Raw genomic sequence first — 23,167 nt, 5'->3', positions numbered from 1 at the left:
ACAGTAATTCCTGTAATAGCTTACACATACATTAATTTACTGAATTTATAAAAATGGTATCTAGATCATTTTCCATGTAGTTTACTTCTAAATATTATTCACTCAACATATATATGTCATTTCTTCATAAGTTTCTTACTGAAACCTTTATTCCTCACTCCTGCCTACTTCAGAGAAAGCTCTGTAGTTAGTTCCTGCTAAGGAAGGAAAAAAAAAAACCCACCAAAAAAAAAAACCCCACCAAAGAAAACCCAAAGAAAACAAACAAAAAAACAACAAACAACAACAAAACACAAACCAAAAAAAAAACCCACCAAAAAAACACCAAACATTTTTTTCAGACTTTTCACAGATGTATCAGACTTTTTTCACATTTAAAAAATTAAGGCATAAAATAAATGCTTTTCCACATAAATGGTGAAAATACTGCAAGTGAAATATGATTGTATTTATTCCATGTAACTAAACTTTAAAGGGAAGAACTGTCCCACAGTCAATATTCAACATATACAACAGCTACAGTTAAGACAGAGAGTGCTTAAATTACATTACAACTGTGGGAATACTACTAGATTCAATATAAGGGTTGTGGCTTCTTCACAAAAAGTCCTTAAAAATAAAGCTATTTTACACCATGTTTGCTATTTCTATGATGACATTTGAAATGTGTTTTGGCCATTCCAGCTATTAATAATGAAGTTCAGGGCAACTACTAGTTTTAAGTTCAAGTAACAGCAAAATGTGTAACATAGAGAAAAAAAAAATAAAACACAAATACATAAATTAATTTAACTACAGCTTTATTTTGAACATAGGGAAGGCAGGAAATAGGAGGAAAAGAGGGTTCCTTTTCTTCAGACCCTATTAATCTGGGTGTTGAGCAGCATGTGTGCTCTCTGTTCAGACATGCCAGGAACACTTCCCTTCACATTGTGCAACCAAGAAGGGAACTACTGAAGAAGAATTTGAGGATTAATCAGTGTGTTAATTGAGGTTATCTAGTTCATGATAGATGGGGATGACATATTAAACAACTTACTATGGAAGCCAAACTCATCTGTTAAAACCCAAATTAATGGATAAACAAGCAAGTTCACTTTCCCATTGATTTTTATCCAGCTGCAGTGGACTGTAAGAGAGCTATCAGGGAAAGCTATCCACTAGCTGTCAACTCAGAGCACCTTAAGAAGCAATTGCTAATCCTCCAACAGTACCTCACTCAATCCCAATCTCTACAAATTGTTCTTGGAAGAATCATTGAACTAGTCATCAAATCAGATTTTTAATGCTTCTTCAAGAGTTATTCAAACTGTAAGTCTGTATTACAGACCACACAAAGTAGTAAAACTTTCAAATCCACTTAAATAAATCAGATAGATATTATCAACTGCAGGTGTAAACCTTCCTGTGTTTTGTGTGCTATGTGGCAAGAGAGAGAGGGAGAAGAGGGAGAAAAGTGGGTGAGAAGAAAAAAAGCCAAAACACAACACACAAAAATGGATCATAATAATAATAATAATAATAATAATTTAAAAAAAAAGAAAATCCTCTTAAGATTCATAAAAATTAAGGGACTATTCTTGTGTTTCAACTTTCTTCACAATGTGATCTCCTATTATAAAAGGGTATAAAAATCACTCTTCTTAAGTGGTATAGACAGATTCATTAAAATTTCAGTGCTCATATCATACCAGATAAACAGTAAAATAAAAAGACATTATTTTTTCTCACCTTGTTAAAATATTGATTGTCTCACCCAGAACTATATGAGTTAAACCAGTATGAAGCTGATATTAATTAATAAGGTTCTAAGACTAACTCTGCATTTTAGGAAAGGAGAAAACAGTGATGGAGCTTGAAAAAAAAATACAAAATAGGGATATTAATCACAGAATCATATAATAGTTAGGTTTGGAAAGGACGTTAAGATCATCTAGTTCCAACACCCCTGCCATGGGCAGGGACACCTCACACTAAACCATGTCACCCAAGACTCTGTCCAGCCTGGCCTTGAACAGTGCCAGGGATGGAGCATTCACAACTTCCGTGGGCAACCCATTCCAGTGCCTCACCCCCCTCACAGTTAAGAACTTCTTCCTTATATCCAATCTAAACTTCCCCTGTTCAAGTTTTAACCCGTTACCCCTTGTCCTATCACTACAGTCCCTGATGAAGAGTCCGTCTTCAGCATTGCTATAGCCCCCCTTCAGATACTGGAAGGCTGCTATGAGGTCTCCATGCAGCCTTCGCTTCTCCAGGCTGAACAGCCCCAACTTTCTCAGCCTATCTTCGTACGGGAGGTACTCCATTAATGTAATGAAATATCTGTAAAGACATTAATATCTCCCCATTATGTTAAAGGAAAAAATTCTTGCTTGTCTGTGCCATAGGAGTATTTCACTTCAAGTATTTCAAGTAAGAGCTCTTGTTAGAACAAAGTGGTAAAAATTACCAACTGTGCATAACTTTAAGTTTTTCAACTGGGACAAACACAAGGTATGATGCTTAAGCAGAAATTAAATTATCAGCCTCACAGCACAGAAAATGAATGGCAAACAAATTATAAATGACAAAAAGAAAGGATGCCAAACTCATGCAATTTCACCTATGCACCTCAGGAAGATCGACAAAAGTGGTGTCATATTGGACATCAGAAAAACTTTCCAAAGGTAAGTGTCGCAGAACACTAGAATAAAACTTTGTGCCACTCAAAGACTGGGCAACAGGGTGATAAAATCCTCAGATTATAACTGAACTTGCACTGAAGAAGGAACTGTTAGAGGACAAAATAAGGGACCAGTTAGTAGGTTCTGCTTTTGTGATTTTTGTGAATTCATAAATACTGATCTCCAAAATAGAAAGGGGCAAATATAGAAAAATCCCAAGCCAACACACTCCCCACACTAGAAAACTCACAAATATTTTAGGAAAAAAAAATTCACTGGTATAACCCAAGTGAATCAATGAGGTCGGTGATGGTAAGAAGAAAAGTTGGAGGCCCACACACTGATGTATCAAGGGCACACCATGGAAACTGCAAACTTATGTCAGAGTAACTCTGAAAATAACATTTTTTAGCCTATAAAAAGCAATGGATTATAAAGCTTACACAGTAAAAGAATAAGTGTAAATCATAAATAAAATAATGTGGGCACATAAATTGGTTGACAAAAATAACTTTTCAACCGAAAATTATAATAGACCAGCATTTATCATATTAGGTAAACATATTACCAATACTCTGCATTTTCAGAGACCACTTTGGGCAAATTGTTAGAGGTTTTGAAATAAGTATCCTAAAGCTTATGATGTCACCCGAGCCCATTACAAATCTGAAAATACAGTATACTACTGAGTGACTGTAAGTCAGAAGCAAAAATATCCCAATGTTTCCAATAAAGAAAAGGAACGGACACTTAGTCCAAATGACAATTTTAGCAGTAAGGATTGGTGCTGGATAGCTGGGGCTACCTGTAATAGGAATTGCTGTTTGCTCGGAATTTTTCAAAGGGCACTTGTTTAAACAACTAATCCCATACTTTCTATGCTACCATTTTAACGCTGTTCTAACTCATGACTTCATATGCAAGAGACTATTTTACTTGAAAAATGCTTATTCTGAGTTCTACAGAACCACTATTAAGGCTGTACACGATTTGTGGTGATATATTTTAATTGCATGACCAAGAAACTGGTTAAGTACAGTATGAAACAGAATTTAGCTTAATTCTCTCACTGATGTACAGTAGAAGTTTTACTGCACGTGACCTTTTAAAAAACAAATGCATTCATACATCTTGGAATATGTTACACATCTGCCAATAAAGAAGGATCCCTCTACAATATTAAACAGAGTGTGGTGCTACCTAATACACAATAAAATGGAATATGTTTAAATATTCTGATTGTCCTTTTTAAATTCAGTATTGCTCTATCTTCTTCTAAATGTTGAGGAATGTGAACAAAACATAAAGGCTTTTTCATTCAAGACGGTGTTATTCTTCACTCAATTACCTGCTCAGGAAAACAATAAAGCCACTAGAAATTCACTGATCAAAATAAAGTTTAGTTAGTACTGTGTTTAAGGAGCAACAGCAACTGACTGCATTAAAGTTCTTTTCTTACTCCATTCAAATATTCACTTTAATCATCATTTCTGGAAAACAGCAAGAATATTAAATACAGAAGTGGAAAGTGTCAAAAAGGCACTAAATTTAAAAAGAAATACTCTGGGAAGTCGAAATTGTTCCTTGGGAAGCAAAAAGGATTCATAAAACCCAGAAATCTTGCTTTCAAGTGGAAAATGGGACTCTTTTAAAATTATGGAACATTTTTTAAGATATCTGTCATTCAGAATACACATCCCCCCCCCCCCAAATTTAATATTATATTGGAATTTTATAGTCCCAGATAATGACCTAAAGCGCAGAAAGGTCATTCAGAAATTAGCTAGAGAACTTTAATAAAATAAAAAAAACAACCTTTTTCTCTATTGAAATTAGAAATATACACCCACAAACACAACTTTCCAAAGCAAAAGTGCAGCAGCATGCATATGCAAAAGTGGTTATATATAACCAAGAAGCAGTTAGAGGTGAAACAAGACAGAAACTATCCCATATGTTGAGGAGAGGATAGAATGATTTAGTCTGCCTTCTCAGTGATGTATTTGTCCTTTGAAGACAAATCTGGCAGCTGCAAACCCAATATATTGTAAAGGAAAGGAATGCAGAAGTGCCAAAGCATGGGAAACTCCGTCAAAGCAGCCTTGGAATTCTCCCCAAATGAGCATCCTGTCTTCTGAAGGAAGAAACCAACAGGAAACTGATCCTTCATCAGAGTCACACCGCTCTGATTGTTCTTCAGTCAACAAATAATTCATGTAATTGGAACTGCAGCTCTCAGATGGTCCAGCAGAGAGATGAAATAAAAAAAAAAAAAAAACTAAGTTCCACAGCCAGATGTGAACTGGCAGGGAACATGAAGGATTAGGATCTGCTTATTGGGAGGGCCCACTGCATGAATTCATCCACTTGAGCTCTATGCAACGCTTAAGAAAATGCCACATTTATGCAGCATATCCATATCAAGAATGTAATTTAAGGAATCACAATACAGAATCTGGAAGATAGATCAATATAGCAATAAGAAAACATTATTCCCATGGGTACCAGAGAATACGTTCTCAACATGTAAAGAAAATATAAAAATTACTCACTTTAATGCAATGATCGTGTGAAAACTCCAGCAGAGAGGAACTTGAGCATTGTTACAGCTGAAAAAAAGTCTTCAAACTCTTCCTCATGAAATAAGGTAAGAAAAGAGTCAGGAGGAGAGTGGATAACTTGACAACTTTCCATCCAATGGATATAAGCAAATACAGAAAATTCTACCCCACTGTGGTCACTTAAAAGCTCACAGAACACAGTAAACAGGGGAAAATGCAGTTCTATTCCTATAATCTATTATTTTGATATTTCTAGCAGCAAATCTTCAGCATGCTGAACAGCTGCTCCTGGGAACAGCAAGGAAAGGATACTGAGCAACCAGTTTTGACTCAGTTCTCACGGAAAAAACAGAAGCTGATTCAAAACATGAGCATACGATGCAGCTTAGTTATGACTGAAAAGGGAGATGACAAGGAAGACAACAGCATTAGCAAGTAACAGGTAAAGCTTTTCAAAACACTTGAGAAGCTAGAAAAAAAATAAAAAGGAGAGAAATTAAATGGAAGGGGGAAAACCTGAGAATATAAAATACCAGAATTTCAAATTACACTGCGATCTAATCCAGGAAGGTATGGAATTACTCCTCTTCCTAAAAGTTAGAAAACAGCAGGAGAAGACAGCAAGTTAAATGACAACACATCCTGTCAAAAATAAAATCTAGCCAGAGCAAATTATTCAGAAAACCAAGAGAATTTTAAAAGCTCTTAGGTAAAGGCAATAAATAAGGCATTTAAGTGCATCAGTCACAGGAAGGCTATGAAAGAATCAGATGTTCTGCTAAAAGACCAGGCATCAATTATGGATACTGCATATAAAATAAATTACTTCTGTGCATTGATCTTTACCACAGAATATGATGGAGAAACATCTCCTACAAACTTTATATTTCCAGTAGGAACCACTTATAGAGAAAATGAAGCACTTATATAAAAGAAGCATCAGCAAGAGTTTCTAGAACAGAACAGACAGATAATCACAAACAGATATAAAGATACCAAGCTACACCTTTAACTCTTACAAAGGTGGGCCAAGATACTCCAAATATATCTCTCTCCAAAAACTTTTAGAGGATTTTTGTAGACTAGAAAAGAACAATAAGAATAATTCTCAAAATTAAAGGAGCTTTGAATGCAGAAGAGCTATTCTCTTCTTAACAGGAAGTACTGAATTTATGTTTTGCAGTTGCCTACATCAGTATTTCTGACTCTAATACATCAATCAGCAGAGAAATGGAAACTAAGGCAGATGGTACAGGGCAAGAAACAAGCAAGACAATGCCATCAATGGGCTTCCATAGTAGTTACACAAGACACTATGAATTCAGAACGCTTTTCTTCTCAGGTAGAATTTTAAAAGACCTGGCTGCTCTCCATGGTATATTTTTTTGAAAACTAGATTTGGGATTAAATAATACTAAAAGGCAAGTAAGAATGTTGTGAGCACCATTACAGGGAACACTGTCTCCTGGGGCATGATTCTCTGTTCATTGAGACTCATAGCAGCTTTTCAGCAAGGTTCAGGCAGGGGTGGTGGACCATAACACACTCAGGTGATGACGAAATATTCATTCAACTCAAGAGTGCAGAAGCAGTACCGACAAAACAGCTTCAACTGCCTAAGAAATCTTTCTGCTGGGGAAACTGAAAAGATCCACCAAAATGGCCCACGATACGCAGAATTCTTTCTTCACCTCGTATTATTTCTTTCTCTTCCCAAGTGCCCCCCATCCCAGGAGAATTCCTGGGAGAAAAGCTACAGGATCCTGCTGGAGAGCACAACAGGAACTGATCACAGACTGCATTACCTGATTGTGAACACAGTACATCATCTTGGGGTAATTTCCTTCTTAGTTCTTCAATAATTCACCTGCTGGCAGGAGTTTTATCATAATAAATTAGGCCTACGAGAAAGCAGGTTAAATCTTCACAATACATATGATTCCATTGGCTTTCTGATCTCCCAAGCATATAAATCAGTCTTTCTCATTACCTCTGAGCACAAGACCTCTGCTCCTACCTCTACTGTTCTGTTCTCTCTGTGTGTTTCTGGAAAAGCTTAACAGCAACAATGGAAGAATCAGCACAGAACACTGGAACCAGCATTCACAATTTCACTGCACCAGTAAAGCACAGATAGCACAGCATATATTGAAAAAATGAAACGAGGAAAGACAGCTTCTGTTAGATTTATCATGTACATGTCCTCCAAATAATGCATCACTTGGGACTGTTACTTGTCCCTATTTAAGATACTACAGAACCCATCAATGAAATTTCTATATAGCTATTACAGTCTATGCTTTAAGAAGCAAATATAGGAGAATAGATGAGATTTCATGCCTATTGCAAGACTCAGCAAAAATATACAGTTAGTTTTAAAAATGTGCAGTACCAAATACTCCTTTGATCATATCTTGATTTAACGTAAAAACTCCAAATATACTGTGTGATTATTTTATTTTATTTTAGGTGTGTTTACAATATCATCTAAAAATCACACTTTCTGTGATGCATTTCACAGTGACTATGCATACCAGTTACGCAATCAACTGCTTGTCTCTATAAAAAGTCGGTCATTTGGTAGAGCTTCACATGGTTTATACAGAAAGCATCTGGGACTTTAGAGAATTACGGCTGGGTTTTTTTTTTTTTTTTCTTCTGAAAAAGGAGTTTGATAATTCCACCTTTTTAAATGCAAATTCTTATTAAGCAATGGCCTTGAAATCCTTGGCAGTTCAGTTCCCACAATATGACTTCACTTTGTGAAGAACAGACACTTTTCTCAAATTAAGACTTCTGAAGGGAAATTCTAACCACTCACACCTCTTTCATGAAGCTCAAAAAAATACTAGAGGCAAGCAGAACTGTTTGGGATACCAGTCGTCTACCTACATTAGCCATTTGCTTCATACTAGAGTAAATACAGGGTCACTGAGGAGATCTTCAGTTCTCCAGGATTAGTGCAGTAGTTGTTTAGGTTATAAATGCTGTCTTAATTGACAGAATGGATAAATATTACCTTACTTCAACAATTTATCTCACAAACTTAATACTTTATATTTTAAATACTGTTTCCTTTTAAGACCTGAAGCTTACAGTGCAGGTTTCTTTACAAATTACTTATGCCATTAACAAAGCTTCACTTGTGGGACCTCAAGAAAACTTCAAGGCAAGGCAACCACTTCAAGCCAAGACATCCTCCTCACCAAAAGAAAAAAAAAAAATCATTTAATTTCTCCTAATGCTTCTCTGACTATAAACAGAGCACTCTGCCACACAATCACAACTGAAATATGTTCGGCCTGGAGAAGCTGCATGGAGACCTCATAGCAGCCTTCCAGTATCTGAAGGGGGGCTATAGCAATGCTGAAGACGGACTCTTCATCAGGGACTATAGTGATAGGGCAAGGGGTAACGGGTTCAAACTTACACTGGGAAAGTTCAGGTTAGATATAAGGAAGAAGTTCTTTACTGCGAGGGTGGTGAGGCACTGGAACAGGCTGCCCAAGGAAGTTGTGAATGCTCCATCCCTGGCACTGTTCAAGGCCAGGCCGGACAGAGTCTTGGGTGGTGACATGGTTTAGTGTGTGGTGTCCCTGCCCATGGCAAGAGTGTTGGAAATAGATGATCTTACGGTCCTTTCCAACCATAATTATTCTATTATTCTATGATTCTATGCAGAACATAAAAGCCCTGTCAAAAACCTACACAGATACCAGCCCACCATTCAGCAAAATGGATGTTCAGGCACACCTGTGCCAGACATTGTATTTGATTGGGTCCCACATCAGGCCACATGCAGAGCTTTCACTGTCTTCCATAGTAACAAATTATGGTCCACAGCCTTAATCCATTACTATTAAAATTAACATAGCTTTAGCAGTACTTCAACAGGGGCCGGATCAGTCCCAGACAGACTACTACCTGTAAGTAAACTCCATGACTGCCTGGTGAAAAAGACATCCCACCTTAGATGGTGCACATGGTATACTTGGGTCATAAATAGGATGCGGAGCCCAAAGTATCTGTTAATAGTAAAAACCTATTTGTTTATTACTCCTCCTTGTTTTCAATCCATTTCATTATCCTATTTGCAACCAGAATACTCCCAGCTCTCCATTCCATACAGTATAATATGCCACTTAACGACAATTAAATGGCCTAAAGGCATTAAAAAAAGCTATTACCAAAACCATGTTTTCAAACAGCAAAATAAACCATTTCATATAGGCTCTGAAATTCATGAGTGTACCTTCAATGTGAATGTCTGTTAGAGTCATACTTCTAGGTGTTAACATTAATCTTCAATAATAACTACTGATGCTAAACCTTTCTCCAGACTACTAAGATGATCTGAATATGTGAGAATTTTAAGATGATAAACAGTTTGTCACCCACCTTTGGTAAGTTTCTCTGATACAGTTGTTTTTAGACCCCAAACCTAACAGCAGGATACATAAGCAAATAGGACAACACTTAGCAAGGTTTGCACTTACTTATTTATACTTCAAAGCTAAGCATATCAGTTCAAGTTACGAAAAACATTTTCAGTTAATTAAAAAAACATACCTAAACCTTTGTTGGTGTTAGAATTCTACCACTGGAAGGAGGCTGAAAAGCAAAAAGGAAATCAGTTACCTCACTAAAGAGACAAAGTATTTGCCAGTTTTTCTCCTGTTGTACTGATCTACTGGAATACCTCTCCTACAAACCTTGTCTCATTCTCCATTTGCGATCTGCTGTAATAAATACATTATTATTGTTAGAAGAGATTTTTCTTAAGAGATCAGCATAGCTACATTTAATAAAAGCCAACTCTGAGCGAATGCAGAACAACAAAGCTAAGCAAGTCACTCCTTTGTAATTGTTTATTTTAAATGTTACCTAGAGCCCACTTATTCTCACTTATCTCATTGGTTTTGGATTTGGCTAAGGATCCCGCCTACTCAGAGAGCATTTTGACTCTATCTATAGAAGACTACCTCATACTGAAAGTGTTTCTTCCTTTTGATGTGAGATATGGCAACAATAACACTTCAGTTCTAAAATATAACAAGACAGCAATATAAAACATAGTAGTTACTAAAATTCCTAGTGACAACTGACTATAAAATTAAGTTTAAAAGATTTAAATGGGGTTATCATAATGGCAGGTTTTGGCCTAACATGTATCCTGAATTCAAACCTGATTCAACTCACTGCAGGACAAAAACTAAAGACTTATGAACTAGCGTAACTGGCTTGTTAAGGCATCTCACATACAGCCCCATTACTCAGAGACATATCTTGGCTATATCTGGAGATCTGCTTTTAAATCGCCTAAAAAAAAATAATAAAAGCTTCCATCCCTTCCTCTTTAATTCTAAAGTCTAACATATATCACTGACAGAAAATTATTGAAAATGATCACACAAGCAATAGCACAATCAAGGATATCAGGTACTTTATGAAATTTAAAATAAGACTTGTGAATTGTATTTCCTTATTATTTTTTGAACATTCATTGTAACACACCTCTCACTTCTCATCTGTGCCTCTTTACCATGAGAATTCTTATTTCACAAATAAGAAAACCTGAGTTTAAGGAGAAGGGATTGTCCTGGTCTCCTAACTTCCAGTAACCAATGATCTGTGGTCTGTTATTTTCACTGAGGTTTATGAACTGCAGTCTAATAAAAAAGCCAAAATTGTGAAAATTAAGTCATTCTACAGCAGCTGTCTATTATAACAGCTATACACTGTCAAAGTTGCCCTTCTTTTGGTGAATGTGGAACAAGGTAATTTCATTCAGTTGTAACAAAGGGCAGAGCTCCAAAGACAACAGTGCAGCACAGAAGTGTGCCAAAGGCTGAGCACTGTCTTCACACAAAGTATCTCGATCTATGCACTATAAGATACACCTTTCAATACCTAGTGAGAAAAATTATTTTGTCCTGTAATGTAGAAAATCATAAAGTAACTAACAAAGACATGAAATAACACTGAATCTCTGATACTACATTTGGGGTTTAGGGTTTGTTGGTTTTTTTTACATCAATTTGTTTTCCATAACTACTACTGAAATTGCACATCATGTACATTGAATCTAATATCCTCATATGCCCTTTATTTCTGTTTTGATTACCCCAACCTTTGTTTATGCAGAGCTGAACTGAACTTACAAGCTTTTAATTGCCTCTTGCCAATGCAGAGGTGGACCAAAATCTGGTGATAATTAGACAAGCTTCATTACATTTGGACTCTATATTCTTTAATAAGCTTTAATTATTAGTTCTCATGTAAAACATTGTCTAGTGCCTGTCTGTAGTCTACTCTGCTTCTTGCTGTGATTCTTACAGAACTGCAGAGCAGCCTACAGTTCCCACTGAATACCCAGTTACATATGAGTTCCTCAGTTTGTAATTCTATTCCATTACACAAAATACACTATTTATTTTTAAGTAGTATTTGTTAATGGAAAGTTCAAAAGTCTATGCTGCCATATAGATTGGATTCATAAACAGAATTACAAACCTGAAAAAAAAAATTAAGATTGTTAGAATATAAAGGGATGGTTGAAAAATAATCTCTAAATAATTCAAACGTATTGAATTAGATATAATTTTACAGTATCTTCTTAAAAGCATTTTAAAAAATACACTCCCTAATAAACCTGCACTACTTTTAAACAGACAAAATTCTCACAGTATGCAAATGAAACATATCACAAAAATCATTAATCCTTTTATCACCTAGCATACCTCACCCTCACTCCAGCACTCTTCCCATTATAATCTATTTATACTAAGGACTTTTAGGCTAGGTCTGTCCACTAGCAGCCAGGATCACTGTTAAAATCAGGGATAAATGTATTTTAATTATTATCCAACTTGAATAAATACCTGTTCATGTTTCCAAAATATGAACCACAAACAAACAATGAATGAGGAGTAGGAGTAGCTCCTCAAACTGTGCTTGATTCAGGTTACTCCACTGGTAGCTGGCTTCAGTGGTAGCTGGCTACACATCTCCTACATCTGCCAAGGTAACAGAGGACAGCTTTTCAAGTGTATGTAAACACAAGGTGTAATCAAGCCTTGTAGTGTAGCCAGTTACTAAAATTCAGCTGACACAAGTGATGTCTTCAATCTCCTATGACAATTACAATATCAGACTCTTCTTCCCCTCTTAAACGTATCACACACTAACATTTCAGATTCATATCTTCACATTAAATCCAGACATCAAAGACCTAAAACCTGTAAGAATTCGCTACTGCAGGCAGGTATTTCTGAAACCAATTTAAAACATTAAGTTACTATTCTTGCTTTTCATTTAGGACTAAGTAAGCCTCTGTAATGAATGTGCTCCAGATACAAAAAGGTATTGGCAACACTTCTTTCCCCCTGTGCTTCTGTAGAGAACAAGTCACCATAGTAAATGCTGACACAGCCAAGGCAAAAGCTGTGTCTTCCCAGATCAGGCTAAACGGTGCTGAAGAGCTCCTTGTGCAGAAGTACAGGATGGGTACAGCTCACACCGTCATCTCCACTGCCCATCCGCCACCTTTCTTCTCTAAGGCAAGGCGACAGCAGTCACCAAGTGGCAAATGTTCACTTTCCCGTTACAAATGAGCCTTCGAATCTATGATTCTAAAACTATCCTGTGAATTTTCTGTGTTGCTTTTATTATCATTATGAGCGTCAATGTCATCATCTTCACAGCTCAGAAGGTAATTAGATGAGGCAAAGGTACAACCTCCTAACAGAACAGCTTTGGCAGGAAGAGAATTTGCATGCACTATGAAAACCTGCTGCAGAAGTATACAATCTCAGTTTAGCAGCAGGCTGTATTATTGCTTTGATATAATCAATGAATTTAAAATTGTGAATGTTATAAACCCCGAAAAAGCATTCAATTAATATTTTCACCTGTTCAGTACTTCTATTTATAAATTGTTTTAGCTTGCAACTTTCTAACATTTTTGATTGATAGAAACAAATTGTAATCAACATTATTACATTGAGCACAGTCTTTATAAATAAGCAACTAACCCTCTGAAATGTATGGTATACCCTATTAACATGTTATGAAATAAAGATGGAAATCTAAAAGCAAAAGAAACCCAAACTGCTTAAGGAAAAAGTCACTGTTGTCTGTATTTCTGTGTGGCATTTAGGCTTTTTAGGTTTTGTGGTTCTTTTCTTTTTTTTTTTTTTTTTTTAAAAAAAAAGAAAGATAGATTGAACTTTAACTCTATGACCCTTATGTAGCTGGGCCAGATTTCAGGCTAAAGACTAACGTAGTCTAGCTACTTATGAAATAATAATAAAAGAACCTCTACCCTTCTAAATCAGGAGCCCTGACACTCATCAGAAATCAGAATAATCCCCTCCATCAAGTTCCCGATTCTGCTGTCCACTGAACCCTAGCAGTACGAAGTCTTAACGTTTGATACTCCTAAATGGCAGGAAAATCACCACCATTTCAGTACAGGTTATCTCTAGGCTTCAAGCAAAACCCCTGCTCCTATTTTGTAAATTCACTAAGAGATTGAAAAAGAAAATTAATTTCTTCTCCACAATATACTAACAAAGCACACCCCTCTGGAAGGCAATTAATAGATTATATATATTTTTTTAGCAAATATTACGCAATCAATCCCAAGTCAAAACTCTGGGACAGCATTTAATAACCCTCTGACCACTTGTACTGTAATTCACCAGGGAGAGAGGAAACAAATATTCCCCACATCATTTTTTTAATATTCAACACTATCTGACACTGGGAAGGCTAGCCAGCTACAATACTCAGCCACTCTGAGCATATTATGTATTAATAATTTTATTATGTATTAAAGTGGGAGACAAAAGTAAACATTGCCATTGCACAACGCAGCACAATTTTGCAGGTTAGCAACACTTTCTGATGCAAGGGTTTGTTTTTTTTGTTTTATTAAAATAGAGATTGCATTTAGAAGCAGCACAGTAACTGCAGGTTAGATTGTACATTTTCTACTTTCCTTGCCAACCACATTAGGAAAAAAAAAAACACAACCTTGTCACTGCAGTAAAAACAGGCCACCAAAGCCCTTCCAAGAGAATACCCCCATCTTATCTCAAATGCTTATTTTACAAGTTCTGACATCAGCGAGAATAATCAGATCTGGAAAAAAGGCTATTTGCTATTAATACTAATTTAATGGTTTGCTGTTACACAGTGCTACAGCCCCTCTGTCTGGTAACAACCAGCAATCAAGGCACAGTTCCTACTGAACTAGAATCTTGAACTTTAACAGCAATAATGCTGTGAAATGAACAATGTAAGGATAATTTCATAATTTCTATTTCATAAAATAAATCTTAAAATACAACTCGCCATCTCTAACATTTTAGAAAATATTTTCTTTCTATAAGCTTTAGGAAAAAGCATTCACATACATCTAGCTGAGGAATACAGAGAAAACCTGTACAAAACTGTAAGTATTATTTTCTGGAACAATTGAAAAAAAAAAACAGGTAAGGAAATAGTTTAAAAGCGATGTGCAAAATAATTCATGACCTACAGGACCTGTGACTGTCTATAGCTAAGGAACTACAGTCCCCCAGAACAGAAACATTTTACCACATAACTTATTTTGGGCAAAGAATAGACATGATAATGGTGTATTTTTCAACATAGTGTTAAACACACACACACAAAAAGAAAATGCAATACTGGAATCTCAGTTCTAGTAAGTACATTTAAGTAATGTTGGCAACTTTTAAAAAAGCACTTCAAAGCTGATGAACACTTATTTACACAGGTACATTTTGTAAGCATTCGTACTGTCATCTAAGACACAGTAACAGATTTAATCACACAGATGTTCACAAAAATTGACCCTGATTCTGCAGATGCAAAAGATAAAAAGGCATCACTGGCACATCCTAAATTAGGCCTATAAGTTTGTAAAAGCTGTCCATAAAGCAATCTCATTGTAAAAACCAAAGACTCTAAACTACTTAATTCCGCATAGCTTCTGTATAGAATACTATCAAGATGTTTTTTTCCTCAGTTCTTTGCTAAGAAGGTTATGCCTCAGTGCAGAATGCCTCAGTGAAAGGTCTTTACAGATTAAAATAGGAATTATTTTTTCTACAAAAAGCAACCAATACACTACCAATATATATACATTACTAATGTGCATCTTCCCTGTAATAGGCAACTGTAGGTCCCCTATAATTGCCAAGAGATTAATTCAAATCTTAAAAAGAAAAGCCATAAAACCAAAAAGTAACAAACAGAAAGAAGATGTTAAAGCAAAAAGAGGACACTTTGCAAGTTACCGGGCCTTCTTGGGTGGGATGGTTTAGTGTGAGGTGTCCCTGCCTGTGGCGGGGGGTTGGAACTAGATGATCTTGAGGTCCTTTCCAACCTTAACTATTCTATGATTCTATGATTCTATTTTACAGTGATTAAAGCAGGAATTTCTTCTGGTATTTCAGCCCAAAGATTTTCATTCTTTCACCCAGTTATGTTTTTATTGGACTCTCCATTCTACCTGAGCTTTTCCCAAAGGTTTAGTTCTTGCAGAAATACAAACACCAAACTACTCCAAGGAAAAAAACATAAATAAATCTGTTACTAAACATGATATGAAGTGAATTGTCTTTGAATAGTATCAGGAGTAGTATGTTCTAACAAGGACAGAATCCACCTATTTACATGCTACACAACTTTGGAAATGCAAAACATTGCCCCTGGAGGACAGAAATGGTGGAATATGGGAAGAATTTTCTAGGGTTTACTTATTTTATATACAGTTTTGAATACTACTAGAGCAATATTGAGTATGGTGATCAAGTTTCAGAAACAAACTTTTGAATAGTTAGCAATAAGCATTCAGTAAATGTATTTTTCCCTACTACTATCACCAAATTTCACCAGGAAGACTTCATCCCATCAGGTATTTCTTCTGTGAAAAGGGCACTAAAATTTATACATGCACTTGCTATTTTAATTTTCCTTGTGGTTGCTTTGTTCCTTTTTCTCCTCTTGAATGCATTTTACCAAGGGGCCCCAGAAACCTGCGTGACAAAAAGTAAAAACCTACTCAAAAAGCACTTGTCCATCTAGACACATTCACTTCCTCTGAGTGTTACCTAGAAGCCATTTGAATGCTCATCCTCTCCCTTGTCCTGGTCAAAAGTGCCCTCACTGGGCAAGCCTATCTGCTCAGCCCTCACAGGGAGTTACTTTTCTTCACTGAAGATGTACTTTACTCAATGAAGTGACTTGAGATTAGGTATGAAGGGGAAGGTTTATGGAAGCAGGTTTACGGAATAATAAAAATATGGAGGTTTAAGAGCTGTCCGCCTTCAAAATTTAGATCTGAGCAACAAGAAAACATAGCGCCAGTTCTGATCTGGAGCACAGCACCTTATTAAATGACACTTCTAACCCTCACCATATTGGTCCAAGAACCAAGACCCTCAGAGTAAGAAATCATCTCCATTACACAAAGCACCTTGGTGATTTTCCTTACTGAGTTATGTCTACTCTTGTAATGAATGAAAGAAAAAAAAAGTACCTAAGCTTAACAGTAACAGTGACAACGAATCCCCTGCAGGACCTGCAGGACCTGAAACAGACTTCCAAATTCAAAACAAAAAAAAGTCACTTTAACTTGGCATTCAGTCTAGTTTGCTGCTATTAAACCTCCAGGTTTCTTTTCTGGACTACCCTGCAAGGACAAGCACTGCAACCAAAGTAGCTGTCTTGATTAGCACACACTGATCCTGAGATTACTACAGTCTTTGAGGTCCTGATCCCCCTCAAAACCAAGTACTGTGCAAATGCACAAACACCTGCCTGCATTTTGTGTGCACACACACACATGCTGTTAAGACTGGAGTATTTCAAACTTGTTCGAACCACAGAGAATCTCAAAAAAGAAATCACCAGCCTCAGAAACATACAAAAGTCTCCACAAATATATTTATTTGTGGCCAGGTGGTCCTATACAATTTTGCTAGGCACTTTTCCTTGTGCTTCCAAGCAAGTCATGGAGAAATCAGCAAAAGCCAAACACTAGTATGTTTTAGGTACTTCTTGAAAGTTACATGAGCTATCAAATTTAAAGATAGAGTCAAAGCCAAATCCATACCAATCATGTATTTACTGGGCTTTGCAGGAGATTTCAAAGCATTGAGTCAGATGATAAATGTACTGCAACACTAGGCACAATACTGTAGACAGAGACAGGTCTTTTGCTTTAATTTTTAATTTCCATTTTCTGTGGTTTTAGACAAACCACTGACATCACTTTAGTATAATACTCTGCAATGAATCAATACTTTAATTTAATAACGGTATTCTGTTGTCAACATATAATATATCACATAACATTGTATAGATGCTAAAAAAAAAATATGATAAATAAAATGCAAGACTTGGCTTTTACTAGTGATCACAGGTTAAACTGACGTAATGAGAATCGTTATGACCTCCAAAAGAGTTTTCTTCTGGGTTAAAAGGCAGCATGGAGTAATTGCAGCAACATTCCTTCCTCTCATCATACCAGTGCTGTGAAAGCTCTCCTAGGTCATAGATTCCAATAAACACTTAAGTAAGCAGAACAGAAAGGAAATATATCCGAATAGAATCAATGTATGTATCTGTGAGTGGGCCTCACTTAAACATTCCACTTCCTTATGAACTCAGTGATAACTGTGCTAGTCCCTAACTGTAAAGAGGATTATATACGGGAAATGGTATTAAGTTCAGTGCCATCCAACTTAATTGAAAAGGATGAAGCAAAATATAGCTGTAATATATGAAAAAAAGAAAATACAGTAACTTCCACTTCAGTGGTGTGACTACAATTCTGTATTTCTTTTATCTTGACAGTAGCCTTCAAGTATTTAAGATGGGAAACACAAACCTAATCATGTCTGTGGTACACTGACTCATGATATGTGAATAGAAAGTAAGTGGGAATGAGGAAAAAGCAAATGCTTTTAGAACTCCCAGTTGTTCGCTTCAGTATGTTTTTCTCCTAATTCAACAGCTTTTTTTCTATTACAGGTTGATAAATAACTGACATATTAATCTTAGTCGATGCTAAAGACATGTGCTTTACAGTCATACATGCTCCCCTTGATTTCAATGACAGCTCATGATCATAATGTGAAGTGTTCACAGATACATGTCATTTGTTGGCAGAATGTTTTAGAGCTCTAGGAAGAGTAGGTCTGGTTTTACTACGGTTTGGCACCTCCCACAACACCCTCCAGTTGGTGAAAACCCCGCAGTTCCATCTAAGTGTCATCCTTAATGTGAAAAAGATATTTGAGTCAGTGCAAAATAAAACAAACAGCTTTTACCAAAATGTCAGTGTTGGTAACAGTTCATCTGCCAGAAGCTTGTTACTTAAACCTATGCCATGCATATCAAACAGACAGAGGCATGACTAGGATAAACGACTGGACCAGAAAACCTCTAGCAGGAAATCAAAGCATACTCGGGCTGCAAGCTGGAGTCATAAAAAAAGGTCACAACTGGACTTCACAAGATACATTGATGAAGAGTTCTGCAACGTCTCTTTCCTTGGTTACCATGCATTAGTCAAGCCCCACCTGCCTGACCTCAGTTCTCTGCATTAGCCTTTGGTCATATGAACACAAGAGAAACCACAGGGCTATTTCACAGCTGAATTCACACAGGAATTCTTATAAGTACAGTATCTCAATTTAAAGATAATATTACTGAAGAACCCAGAACACCATGAAAAATGCATATTGGAAAAATCAGGGCATGCCTCTTCAGAAATGAAGCCAATGACTTGATAAAAATAAAACCTCACTGGTATGTTCCAGTCAGTTGGTTGATTTTTCTGATCTACAGGCTGGACTATCTTCTTTAATCAATGACTGAATTTTATGTTGAGCACTGGATAAATAGGCTCATGCTGAACAGCCATAGTCCATGCATGATCACGACAAACACAGGCAGGCACAAAAGACAGAGATCTGATGAGTAATTGGTGTTTGCTTAGTCAGAACCTGAAGGATCTTCATGAAGAACTTTCAAAACAGCTAACAGATAGCTTGACTTTGAGTGAAACACAACCAAGAATTATTGTCATTATGTACACCCACAAAAAAAGAGAGATTTCACAACATCTCCTCAGATGAATGCACACACGGAGAAAAGGCTTTACCAACATTTGCTTCAGGTGGGCAATCATCCGGCTTTATAGAAAAATAGCTCCTGATTTGCCTTCCATTTTCCTAAGTCAGATTTTGAGCCCATTCTAACGTGTTAAAACAAACAAACTACAACATGAACCAGTATACATAAAGACAGCTGCTTCATTTCTCAAAAGCTGTGAAATGCTAAATAACCTATGACTCCTGCCCACATATGTGCCTTGCCAAGCCAGAGGATCACACAAGGGTGTGCACTATTTTGAAAGCTGGGTGTAAGATTTGTCATGTCAGATTTGTATTCACATGTTACAATGGAATCCATGACTTTCATTTCAACAGCAGCTGGAGCAGTGGGCACAGAAGGAACATGCAGCTCAACCTGGGAAATGAGGATGAATTTGGTTTAAAAAAAATCATTCTTCCTAAGAGCTGCTAGTGGCTGATGCAGATACTTGTTTTGGGGTCACACCATGTCAGCATCTTACAGCAGAAAGATTGCATTTCTTCCCCCTCTCCCCTCCAGTGGATACTGCAGCCTCAGAGATGCTCATATGTATCAGAAAAGTACAGCTGTAGGCTTTAAAAAAATATTCCAGATGCCCTACAAATTCAAATCCTTTTTTATGTAATCTATTTAATCTTCCATTAATGATAATCTCTGCTATCAATGTGCCCAAACAGGGTCAATTTCTGCTGGATTTGCACTTCTTGCATTTCATCCTATAACTGAGCTGTATTTAATGAGGGGAAACACCCTGCTGTAAAAGGTATTAGCAGTCTCCCTAAAACAAATAATAGTTACAAGACTCTGCAACTGCCAGGAACATTTCAAGATTCTTCTTCCTTTGTATGTCTTGCATGGAGGAGAGTCCTGCCAGATGAACATTATTTATTAATCAGGATATTCTTGCCTTCTGTGCCTTGCAAGGAGCCAGCATAAAGGGGTGGAAATTGCTGTGGATTTCTCACACACCCCCAAAAAGATAACCATGACATGGGGAGAAAAGGACAGATTGCAAGAAAGCATTTATACCCCAAGAGATCCTACCTGACAAGGCCAGGCAGCATTTCAAACTCACATAGGTCACAGCAGTCTGAACCACCACATAATATGTCTGGTTCACACAAGGCTTGAAAACAGAGACACTGGTTGAGAATCAGACTCCCTTTGCTTGTTTGTTTTTAAGTGCCCTGTACAGCTCCCTAAACCCAAATAAAATGGGTAGGGTCCAACTCCACATAAGATTTTCCTTCAGGTAACATCTGACTTCCTTGGGTTGTACCCACACAGCAAACAGGCTCAGACACACCTGTAAGGGAAGGTTCTCTCCCAGTTACTGTAGCAGACACTGGGGAAGTGAGTTACTGCCTTGTTTGCTCTTCTGATTTAGTGATAGTTTTATTCGTAATCATTCCCAGCCATCCACCACCTGCACATCCACCCACACGTCCAATTTGCTGTTCTCCCGATTTTGTCAATTCACAAGATCAGTTCGCCCTGCATATATTCCCAACCTCAGGGCTCATCAGCAAATAGATTTAATGGACAAAATAAAGTTCAAATGACGCGCTACCAAAATCCTTGAGCTGAACAGCCATACATTAGCATGCAAAAGGGGAGCCCTGGGCTGTAAAAGCAATTCAGGTGGTAGCATTCAATTGAATTGACGTTCGTACCAGAAGCAACCAAGAGTTAATGGAGGACACATGGCTCCTCGTTTCTTCTACCGCATCCAAGAAAACACAGAAGACGACTATAATATGGTGTAATTGAGCATTTCACTAAACAGCATCACACATAAGCTCTTTTGGCATGGATTGCGTTTGTCCTAGATAACCTTTACGAGATGCTGAAAGTTGATGCACCCAAACCAAATGAATTTCAGATTCAGCACGAATTCTTAGGTTTGTGCCTCGGAGGGTGGGAAGAGCAAGCCACCGAGCATCAATCGGCGAACTAGCCCCATCCCCTGCCTAAAAAAAAAAAAAAAACGAAACAACAAAAAAACCACAACAACAAAAAAACCCAGTCACAGCAAGACGGTGCGGTGTCTACACACAGGAGCCGCATGAGCGTTTGACTGCGTCTGCATATTCGTGAGGTGCCCTGCGCTTCTCCCCGGTAGACCTGGCAGCGGCTCTTTCACGAGCCGAGCGCTGGGACGGAGGGCGCGTTCTTCCAGAGCTCGCTCTCAATCTCTTTCAAGGGAGATGACTGTGTGGAAAGTCAAACTCCCTCACCGGCACAGAGGCACGGACACAGCACCTCCCTCGGACCGCTCTCCCCACCGCCCCTTCCGGAGCCGCCAGTGCCCGGTGGGTCTTCAATTGTCCCTCTCACTTAGACAGCTCCCAGCATCTCTCAAATACCCTCCGCAGACCAGCCTTGAAGACGAGAGCGGGGTCTGCACCTTTCCTAAAAAACACAGTGAAATCTAGTCCCCTCTCAAATGGCTGCTCCTGCCTCACCATCCATCACTTCACACCAGCGAGGAACTTGCCGGTGGGGAAGGGGGCGCAAGCGGGGGAGGGGAAAAAAGAACCACCAACTTCGGAGCGATCCGGCCTCCCGCAGGGCGGGAGCCGCACGGGAGCCCCGCGTCTCCCGGAGACGCGCTGGCAGCAACCTCCGACCGAGGCATCGCCCCGACCCCGCCGACGCTGAGCAAACACCGGGTTTTGACGGGGACTGGCAAGCGGGTGGGGCGGGCGCCCCGAGGGCGCGGGGCGGCGGGCTGTACTTACGGATTTTTGGGGTCGTGCTGGCCTCCGGCGTGGTGGTGGTTGACTCCTGAAAGGGAGACAAGGTCCAGGACGGCGCCGAGTCGTGGACATAGATCTTGTAGGAGGAGGTAGCGTGTGCCGCAGTGGGCCATGCGGGCAGCGGCGGGGTGCTGGGGGCGGCGGGCGGCGGCCGGGCGCCGCGGCCGACTGTGCCGGGGAAACCGCTGACGGGCGGCGCCGTGTGGGGCGCGGCGGGGTGCCGAGCCGCGGTGGGCCGCGGGCCGCCCCGCGCTGGTCCGCGGGTGCCGGGAGGTCGCGGGGGGGCCCGGCTCATCGTGGTGAGGCGGGGGCTGACGCGGCTGGGCGGCCGCGGCGTGGCGGCGGCGGTGGTCTCCGCGCCGCGGGGCGGGGTGGTGGGCTTGGAGAGGAAGAAGGGGTCCTGCCCCACGCCCTTGGCGTCCATCAGCTCGGTGGGGACGTACTCCTTGACGGAGCCCACCACGATCCACTTGAGCAGCATGAGGCTGAGCCCCAGGCCGATGAAGCCGATGAAGAGAGGCACCACGCACAGCCACGTCTGCTGCCGGTTCCAGACGATGCAGTCGCTGCAGCGCAGCTCCCGCGGCGGACCCCCGGCCCCATCCCCGCCCGGGCCCCCCGCCGCCGCCGCCGCCTCTGCCGCTCCGGGCGCCGCGGCGCCGGCAGCCCCCTCGCTCATTCTAGGGGCCGTCCGCAGCGCCGCCGCGGCCCCGGGGCATCAGCGCGCCGCGGCTGCCGGCGGCATGCGGCGGAGGGGGGCGGAGGGGAGGGCGGCGCGGGCGGCGGGAGCGCCCCGCTCAGTCACGCCGCCAGCACGGCATGCTCCGCGCAGCCTCCCGCGGCCGCGGAGTCACCGGTACGGCCGCGCCATCCGCCGGGTGCCCTCCTCTTGCGCTGCTGGTTTCAGCCTCTTCGCTAGCAGGGGTTTTCTTTCCTCTCTTTGCTGTTTTATTTTTGTTGTTGTTTGCTTTTTTCCCCCAGGTGATAAGTCGCAAGAATCAGGCTC

The 23,167-nt window shown here is 39.4% G+C and overlaps 1 protein-coding gene across 1 annotated transcript in view; it reads right to left on the bottom strand.

The window, feature by feature from the left end:
- NRG3 (neuregulin 3) overlaps positions 1-22,840 on the bottom strand; it is a 419,575-nt gene extending 396,735 nt beyond the window's left edge. The window contains exon 1 of the mRNA XM_065670778.1: positions 22,144-22,840. Coding sequence (XP_065526850.1) covers positions 22,144-22,840 — 697 coding nt within the window. The remainder of the gene's footprint in view (positions 1-22,143) is intronic.
- Between the last annotated feature and the right edge of the window lie 327 nt (positions 22,841-23,167).

This window comes from Lathamus discolor, chromosome 3 (genome assembly GCF_037157495.1).
Source record: "Lathamus discolor isolate bLatDis1 chromosome 3, bLatDis1.hap1, whole genome shotgun sequence".
NCBI classification, from domain to species: domain Eukaryota; kingdom Metazoa; phylum Chordata; class Aves; order Psittaciformes; family Psittacidae; genus Lathamus; species Lathamus discolor.
Note: the sequence above shows the minus strand (reverse complement) of the source record. Positions and strands in the feature narration are given on the sequence as shown.